The sequence below is a fragment of the Thermobia domestica genome, chromosome 2, assembly GCF_964235325.1.
Source record: "Thermobia domestica chromosome 2, izTheDome1.hap1.1, whole genome shotgun sequence".
Lineage (NCBI taxonomy): Eukaryota > Metazoa > Arthropoda > Insecta > Zygentoma > Lepismatidae > Thermobia > Thermobia domestica.
Window position 1 is genome coordinate 337,325,991 of NC_137455.1, and position 10,242 is coordinate 337,336,232.

Below are 10,242 nucleotides of genomic sequence, written 5' to 3' on the forward strand. Positions count from 1 at the left end.
GATAAATGGGTACAATGAAATAACATCTTTGTATTTTATGGTCTCTCCTTCAGATTCTTGTGCTTTATGATACAAACGTATGGCATTCACACGTCCTCCATAAAAAGCGTCACGAGGTTTTAATGGTGTTTTCTTTGTATACGGATGATTACTAACATACTTCTTCATCTCTTCATTTCCTGCCAATTGTTTTTTAAATTCACAACCCCATATTTCATGCACTTCACAGCCAAAATCTTTTAATTTTTGGATTTTCTTCTTTGTTGCTTCATATCGAAATTCCATGGTATCTGTAGTATTGTTATAGATGGGTTTATCTCTGTCGTTAGGGTAGCAGTAGATACAACCATGTGTGAAATCGCCTTCATACTCCCAGACGTGTATTTTTCCTGTATTGGGATCTGTCCATACACCATCTACTTTCATTGATGCTATTCGTTTTTCCTTACTACGTGCAGCATTGGTAATTTGGATGTTTCTGGTTTTTTCTTCCCAAGCTATCCATTGTACTGCTTCAACTGATTGTACATCTCTCCATCGATATCCGTTCTTTGGTATGATACCAATTGTATTTTCCTTTAAGAAATTTCTACGATATACCAAATTACATGCACTGGCAATTGTAATACATTCAAGTAAGGGATTGACATTAGTTTCAGATTCAAATGTATTCATAAATGAAATACAGGCTTGACGTAATACCTCGACATCCTGTACACAATACTTGATGAGTTCTTCTTTCATTTTAAAGGTGTCGTTTTGATGTTCAGTATACCATTGGAGAAACTTGCGTCTTTCGTCTACTTTCATAGTATCTGCTCCATAATATTTAATGTCTGGAAGCGGCCCTTCATAGGTTTGGTTCTCACGTCGATTAAAGAAGTGTGGGAAATATCCTTTGCACGATTGAAGCCCAAATGCACCACTTAATTTACTTAAGGGCATAGGAAGAAAGCTTAGTGAATCGATGAAGGTTACGTTTCCTATTTTAAGAGAGAGAATTTTTGCTCCATTCATGATTACTTCTGGAGTCCAATTCATCTTCTCAACCATGGTCTTAATGATGAAATGTGCGTCATATCCCTTTGAGTTATGGGCAACACAGATTACTGATTTAATGTTTGGTCGACGTTGTTGAAGATGTTTTAGAAAATCTTCTATTACATTTTCTCCGTCAAAAATATTTTCTCGCTTTCCACAAATGACACAATCATTCTTGATGTTGTTATCTTCATAACATTGGTAACATACATGTTGACTAACCAAGACATTAGGTATGTGTTCATATATGTTTGCGTCCTCCTCTTCTATTTTCGTATCTTGTGTGCATTCAATATCATAAAACAGAATCATAGCTTTCTTCTCCATGATGATTTTTTCATTGGCTTTTTTCGATTTTCTTCTTTCATTCACTTTCATGTAACATTCATGATTGGGTGGTACTATATCATAGCAAATGTTGCAATAAGTTTCTCCACATACGTGAGAACGTTTTTCTTTCACTACATAAATTTTCAAACACTGGGCACAACATTTCACAATGGAACATAAAGGCTTTCCATTTTGATACGACGCACAGATCATTGCAACAGCCAACCTTCTACTTCTTCAGTGGTGGGAATATTTGAATCTCCAGGCAGGTAGATAGTAGGATGACGAATTGGAAACTTCTTAGTCTTAGAGATAAATGGGTACAATGAAATAACATCTTTGTATTTTATGGTCTCTCCTTCAGATTCTTGTGCTTTATGATACAAACGTATGGCATTCACACGTCCTCCATAAAAAGCGTCACGAGGTTTTAATGGTGTTTTCTTTGTATACGGATGATTACTAACATACTTCTTCATCTCTTCATTTCCTGCCAATTGTTTTTTAAATTCACAACCCCATATTTCATGCACTTCACAGCCAAAATCTTTTAATTTTTGGATTTTCTTCTTTGTTGCTTCATATCGAAATTCCATGGTATCTGTAGTATTGTTATAGATGGGTTTATCTCTGTCGTTAGGGTAGCAGTAGATACAACCATGTGTGAAATCGCCTTCATACTCCCAGACGTGTATTTTTCCTGTATTGGGATCTGTCCATACACCATCTACTTTCATTGATGCTATTCGTTTTTCCTTACTACGTGCAGCATTGGTAATTTGGATGTTTCTGGTTTTTTCTTCCCAAGCTATCCATTGTACTGCTTCAACTGATTGTACATCTCTCCATCGATATCCGTTCTTTGGTATGATACCAATTGTATTTTCCTTTAAGAAATTTCTACGATATACCAAATTACATGCACTGGCAATTGTAATACATTCAAGTAAGGGATTGACATTAGTTTCAGATTCAAATGTATTCATAAATGAAATACAGGCTTGACGTAATACCTCGACATCCTGTACACAATACTTGATGAGTTCTTCTTTCATTTTAAAGGTGTCGTTTTGATGTTCGGTATACCATTGGAGAAACTTGCGTCTTTCGTCTACTTTCATAGTATCTGCTCCATAATATTTAATGTCTGGAAGCGGCCCTTCATAGGTTTGGTTCTCACGTCGATTAAAGAAGTGTGGGAAATATCCTTTGCACGATTGAAGCCCAAATGCACCACTTAATTTACTTAAGGGCATAGGAAGAAAGCTTAGTGAATCGATGAAGGTTACGTTTCCTATTTTAAGAGAGAGAATTTTTGCTCCATTCATGATTACTTCTGGAGTCCAATTCATCTTCTCAACCATGGTCTTAATGATGAAATGTGCGTCATATCCCTTTGAGTTATGGGCAACACAGATTACTGATTTAATGTTTGGTCGACGTTGTTGAAGATGTTTTAGAAAATCTTCTATTACATTTTCTCCGTCAAAAATATTTTCTCGCTTTCCACAAATGACACAATCATTCTTGATGTTGTTATCTTCATAACATTGGTAACATACATGTTGACTAACCAAGACATTAGGTATGTGTTCATATATGTTTGCGTCCTCCTCTTCTATTTTCGTATCTTGTGTGCATTCAATATCATAAAACAGAATCATAGCTTTCTTCTCCATGATGATTTTTTCATTGGCTTTTTTCGATTTTCTTCTTTCATTCACTTTCATGTAACATTCATGATTGGGTGGTACTATATCATAGCAAATGTTGCAATAAGTTTCTCCACATACGTGAGAACGTTTTTCTTTCACTACATAAATTTTCAAACACTGGGCACAACATTTCACAATGGAACATAAAGGCTTTCCATTTTGATACGACGCTGACTTGTGATAGTCATAGCATGACTGGCCATAAAATTCTCGATTACAATCATTGCATGTAATATGGGGTTCTTTAAAATCACATGGTGGCTTCTGATGACAACGAAAACATACAGCTGTACAATGTTTCAAATGTTCATGCTTTTTTTCATATTTCTTATGACAGCTTTCGCAATAAAAATTACAGCTAAAACATGCTGTCAAGCTTTCAATGACGTTGTAGTGGTTATCTATAAACAGTAAATTTAAAGCAGTTCTCTCGTTATCACTTGGTGGTGCTTCAAACATAACATCACTTCCTGAAAATCCCCTATACACTGTGATTTTATAATCCTTTAAATATTCCTGAAATTTACGAATTTCAGGAATTCCACCACCATGACTAAGATCTACATCGGCAGCTTCACACAGTTCTTCTGCTTCTTTTTCTATGATATATTTACTTTGAGTTTTTACATATCTATTATATTCAGTTTGATTTCTTCCCTTGTATTTTTTCAGTCCTATGGCAACGACGATTGCATGTGCTAAACATCTTGTGCCTTTATTCTTAATTGTGATAATACCACGTTTTGCCTTTACATATTCTTCAGTATTCAAAATATGTTGTTTCAAAGGACCTTGTCCTCTTGGCATACGTACATGATGAAAATTCACGATGCAATCTTCATTTATAAGAAAAGCCGCATTACTTTGCAGTACTTTCTCATAACTTATCCATAGAACTTCTGCTGAAAGATTTCTTGCTTCTCTGAATGACAACCAAAATGGACGATGTCCTTCTCTCTCGTTTGTGATTGTTATTCCTACGTAATCATGCTGGTCCACATTACGTAGTAAATAATCTATTAGTGCCCGTAGACTTGCTTCAATTGCCGTAAAAGGGTTTTCATCTGCACGCACGGGGGCTAGACGGAATCGTAGCATTCTACCCTCCATATTGTATCTTCTGTATTGTCTTCTTCGTTCTTCTATTATATGAAATCTATTGTGTCCATCATTACGGTTGTTATTTCCGAATCCTACTTGTATATTTGAATTTCGTTGTGCTTGAAATACGGCTAGCAATTCGTCCATTCTTTTTTCTATATCGTCTAAATCGACTTCCATTTCTTCGTGTTCTGCACTAGCCTCTGCTAATATTTCCATAATTGAGGGATATATTACTTCTTCTTCTTCTTCTTTTCTGGGGTCGGGAAACAAATTGTTAATCCAATTTTCTAGTTCATTCGTGTAAAACTTATCATCTTCTTCTTCTATCTTCATCTCTTCCTTATTGTAATCCTCTCCTATTATTTGGGAAAACGTGAAATTTAGCAGCTCTTCTTCTTCATTTCTCCTTTCTTCGACGTCTTCTTCTTCTGTTCCTTCTTGTAACCACTTTATAATTTCTTTAATACGGCCTGATGCTTCTTCTGTTATCGTTCTATTGCTAGCACTGTTCAATATTTGTAATAGTTCTTCTTCATCATATTCTTCTTCTTTTTCTACTGGAATTTGAATTTCAATAGTTTCTCTTTCTTCTTCTTCTTCTTCTGTTGCTGCTTCTTCTATTCTTTCTTCTTCTCCGTCTTCTTCTTCTTGCATTTTTTCATGATGATCTATTTCCATTTCTTCTTTTGCGTCTTCTTCTTCTTCTTCTTGCATTTCTTCTTCTTCTTCTTCTTCTATCCCGATTATGGCATTTATTTCACTTAAAAGAACTTGCGTTTCGTTATTTACGCCCATTACCTCTTCTTCTTCTTCTTCAATGTCATTAATGAAGACCGTAATCTCCTTCAGTAAATCTTGCGTACTCTCTTTTGCCATTTTTCTTCCTCAGATGTATATATACGTAATGCAATATATGTAAATGGTATATGTAATAGTATATGAATATGATATATAATAGGATATATAAATCTTATTTAAATGGAATATATATATGTATATAAATATTTTGAAAGGGTATATAAGCGTTTAAAAGAATATACGAGTAAGTAAAATGTGATATATATAAGTAATTAAAAAGGAATAATAATAATAATATCAACGGGAATAGGGAAAAGGATTACACTTATCTTTATTTGTATGCAACCTAAAATAAAAAAGAAATGAATTTTGTTACTTATAAATCAATATATATTAGATATATAAATATATACTATATAAGACAGAACTTTATAATGTCAATGAAATAATCTCTCATCATACCTTTTAAATATTTTTAACTTTTCTTCCTATTCCATGGGATGAAGAGTGAAACAAATGTATGCTCACAATCTCTTTCAAATGTATTGACTAATGAAGATATGTAGATTACACGGTCTTTTATACTTATTCTGTTTTAGAATTTTATCGTTAATTTTAGTGAACGCGAAATCCGTATTTCCTCCTCCTCCTCCTCTCTACACTTCTTTCTTTTATACTGTCATTAATTTTAGCGACCACAAATTCAATGCTATCTTCTTTACAACTTAACGAAAAGATGCTATTGACTTTCCCCGGAAAACCGTTCCTACATGTGTCTTATTCATATGCTCCCCTTAACGTGTGAATGAGGGATGGAAGACATTTTAAACTAAAAGATTTCATCTCTTTTTCTTACGTGATACAGCGTTCATCTTTAGTGCACGGGAAGTCACAGATTGGAATCCTGTCACGATATGGAATCAACACTAGGAAAACTATGGAATCCATACTAATATCGTTTATTTTATATTATTTTTTACGTGTAAGAATACCACCCCCGTGAGCCCACAACTTTTTACCCCTTAGATGTCATGTTACTGATTTCAAAGTGTCTTTATTGAATACAACACCTTCGAAAACTATAGAATCGATACTAATGTTGTTTATTTTACGTGTATGAATATCACCCCCGGGAGCTCAACACTTTTTACCCCTTAGATGTCACGTTACTGATTTCAAGGTGTCTTTATTGAATACAACATCTTCGAAAACTATGGAATCGAAACTAATACTGTTTATTTTAAATTATTTTTACGTGTATGAATATCATCCCCCGTGAGCTCATCACTTTTTTACCCCTTAGATGTCATGTTACTATTTTCAAAGTGTCTTTATTGAATACAACACCTTAGAAAACTATGGAATCGGTACTAATATTGTTTATTTTAAAATATTTTACGTGTATGAATATTACCCCCTAGGGAGGCCCCATGAGCTCACCACTTTTTTTTTTTTTTACCCCTTAGATGTCATGTTACTATTTTCAAAGTGTCTTTATTGAATACAGCACCTTCGAAAACTATGGAATCGGTACTAATATTGTTTATTTTAAAATATTTTACGTGTATGAATATTACCCCCAGGGAGCCCCTCGACAAGTAAACTTTATGTTAGATAATATTATTACATGAGTACTGTACTTTGAACTAAGGGGGCTCGGTGAATCAGTGGTAAAGCGTTCACTTGTAATGCGATAGGGGACCTTGGTGATTTAGTGTCAACGTCTCATATAGCCTCGATGCTGAAAGGGACGCTATGACAATATAGATGAAAGAATTTTTACAAGTACTAGGGGGGTCTCGGTGAATCATTGGTAAAGCGTTCACTTGTGATGCGATAGGGGTCCTTGGTGATTTAGTGTCCACGTCTCATATAGCCTCGCTGCTGAAAGGGACGCTATGACAATATAGATGAAAGTATTTTACAAGTACTTATTGTCTTTTCGAGTGCAAAATAATACGCGTTCAATACTACACAGAGGTTTGTAGTGTTTGAGCCCCGTCGCCCAAAGCTTGGACCTCTCCCAACAAAAAATTTCTTAATGCACGCCTGTGTACATAGCTAGTATACGAATTCTATGACGGGATTCTGAGCATTTTAGAAGAAATTGATGATAATAATAGGGAATATTTTAACTACTTTCGTCCTTTTAAAGTAATATCACATACAGCTTAGACTATAATATGGAGAAAACTGTATAAAGTTCAACTTCCTAGATCAACTTAAAGAAATGGAGAAATGTTCTCTTATTTGAGAATAGACAATTGTTTTAACTTGAAGATTTGTGCCCCATGTTGAAATCGTGAGGTTCTGTGGATCAGTGGTAAAGCGTTCACCTCCGGTGATTGGGGTCCCTGGTTCGATCCTAACTCTCGCCGTGTGAACTTTGTGGTGCATATAGCCTCGCTGCTGAACGGAACGTTAAACTCAAAAATCAATCAACATCATATGACATAGGTAACGACATCCGAGATGTATAAGCAACACTAGTTTTGTCAAGTTTTAGATCTCAAACACTGTTTTAATATTACCTAAAACAAACACACACACATACATATCTTCGCTTCGTGATGTCTGAAACCATGACCTAAGATAATGTTGACGCGATAGCTGGAGAACAACATTGAAATACAAAACATGTTCTGTTATCTTATTTTTCTGCTCTTTGCAAGTAGACATTGCAGATACAGAAACTCTCTCTCAGTTCGTTGACTTGTGTATGTGTATTTAACGTTAGATTTCACTCTTATTAACATTAGAAAATTATGAAATTAACTTCAGTGCCTCAGTGGTAGAGTGTTCACCTCTGGTGCATGAGGTCCCGTGTTCAAATCACGTCTTTTTTTTTTCTATATACTTGTCATTAATTTTAGCGACCACAAATTCCCTGCTTCCTTTACAACTTAACGAAAAGATGCTATTGACTGTCCCCGGAAAACCGTCCTTATCATTTCATTTTACGTTCCAGAGGGCACGGTGGCTCAGTGGTAGAGCGTTCACCTCAAGTGCTTGGGTCCCTGATTCGATCCCAGTTCGTGCCCTATGAACTTTGTGGTGGACAAACATCATATGCGTGGATTTCCCTTCGGAGTTCATCAGTTTCCTTCCACTTTCTTCATTACATCATTTCATTCATTTTTTCATTATCACCTCACCTTCATTAGCCTAGTAGACGTAACCGTAGGACGTAAAACTCGATGGACAAACACCGTGTACGGGAATTTAATGCAACATTTCATTCATTCATTTCTCATTACCATCGTCCCGGCTGGAGCTCATGTGATTCGGATTCCACGTTAATCAGTAGGTCCACGTCTCATATAGCCTCGCAGCTGAAAGGGACGCTAAACTAAAATCAACTCAACTCATCAACTCATCATCACCGCCTGCATTAGCATAGCCGACATAACTGTAAGACGTAAAACTTAGTGGTTCAGATTCAACGATAATCAGTAGGTCCACGTCTCATATAGCCTTGCTGTTGAAAGGGACGCTGAACTAAAATCAACTCAACTCATCACCATCGCCTCCATTAGCATAACCGACATAGAAAGACAGACAGACCTTGTTGGCTTTATTGTTGGACGTAAATCTCTTCATTGTTTAAAAGATTTCATTTACAAGCAGAAAGACAGACGTATACATCATATTATCAAAATTAAAATACCAAGTCTACAGACACTTCTTGCGACAATTGCAATGCGAACCAGAAAACATTCAAGAATTCCATCTTATCATTTTTCTTAGAAGCATCATAGAAGTTCGCTTATGTGTTTTTAACTAGGGCAGTCTTGTTATCTCGTTGTAGTACGTATCATCAAAACATTTGACAATGGCATCTTATCTGTTGTTCTTGAAACTAAATCATTTTAAGATGAAGTTCAATGTACTAACAAAACAGAGGAAGAAAGAGACTAACAAAACAGACATTCACATATGTGTCTGTGTGTTTTTTTTTTAAATGTTAGAACATGAACGGAACTTTGAATAAATACACTTGTTCTTTCAACTGCCTTTATAACTAAATGAAGAAAGAACATATATATATATATATATATTTTACTTACCTATTTTAATAAGAACGAGCGGTATCACAAAACACACATACACTTCAGTTTTAGGTTGAAAACACAATCAATTGATAGGATTTAATCCTAAGAACTTAAAGCACAAAACACTCACTACAGTTTAAGCTGAAAACACAATCAATTGGTAGGTTTCAATCGTGGTAACTGAAAGGACTCTGATGAAGATCCGGTAGACGTTCAAGAGTCTTTGCGGGAGGGGGGCGGGGCTTGGGAATTCAAATTAGCTAACCAATACAAGACGACTAGAAAAGGCGTGTTTTTTCATGAACCTATAGCTGATGGTAACCCTAAAAGGCATGTTTCATCTTGTTTCTAGCAACATGATGTTCTCAAAGGCTATGAACATAACAACTAAACAGGAAGTGATATCAATTTACTTAGCATAGCAGATATCATCCTGTGAATATTCATATAACACACTTCACACCCTACGTTTTAAACAATATGATATGCTATGAGAAGTTTCCATTATTAGAATTTGCTCAATCAATGGAATCCATTCGCAGGAGGTGTGGGGGAACGGAGTGTATAGGTATGTGTTTCGTTATGAGACTTATATCTGGTTTCATGTCTCACGTCTTTAAAAAAATTGTGAAATACAATATTTACCTTAGCAACTAAGCCAATTTCATGAAAGGCTTTGATCATTTGACTATCACGTCTTCTACAGACACTTTGTGGGAATAGGGCCAAGGGGGTAATCAACATGATTTTGCATGAGTATGTGTTTCGTTATGAGACTCATATAGTGTGTCTCATCTCACGCTTTTAAAAAAATCATGACATATAATCTTTACCTTAGCAACTAAGACCAATTTCATACAATCTCCTGAGAAGCTTCGATCATTTGAATATCATGCTTTCAGTTCATATTCTCCAGACATCTCGTGGGGAATAGGACCAAGGGGCTAAATCGCTTATGCTCTTTGAAGACAAAAATCAATCAATCAATCAATTGGGAAGCTTCGATCATGATAACTTCTGTGCTAGCCGTAAAAGGCTATAAACATAGCAACTAAAGGCTTGTCGAAACTTGCCTCCCAATTCCAGGGGCTATGAACATAGCAACTAAAGAGGAGTAGGGGGTAACGGGGGTTCAAATAAACCAAAATTTTCCCACGCGCTTCTGTACTACCCGTAAAAGGCTATGAACATAGCAACCAAAG

At 35.6% G+C, this 10,242-nt stretch overlaps 1 protein-coding gene across 1 annotated transcript; it reads right to left on the minus strand.

The window, feature by feature from the left end:
- Positions 1–1,075: 1,075 nt before the first annotated feature.
- LOC145679553 (uncharacterized) lies at positions 1,076–9,422 on the minus strand. Its single transcript, XM_081750129.1, has 3 exons — positions 9,056–9,422; positions 2,474–5,334; positions 1,076–1,083 (listed from the first exon to the last, which is right to left on the minus strand). The coding sequence occupies exons 2-3, from the start codon at positions 5,064–5,066 to the stop codon at positions 1,076–1,078; spliced, it is 2,601 nt and encodes an 866-aa protein (XP_081606255.1). The 5' UTR covers positions 5,067–5,334; positions 9,056–9,422.
- Between the last annotated feature and the right edge of the window lie 820 nt (positions 9,423–10,242).

Coding starts and splice junctions, on each gene's coding strand:
- LOC145679553 (XM_081750129.1), bottom strand. CDS start 5,066: ATGGCAAAAGAGAGTACGCAAGATTTACTGAAGGAGATTACGGTCTTC.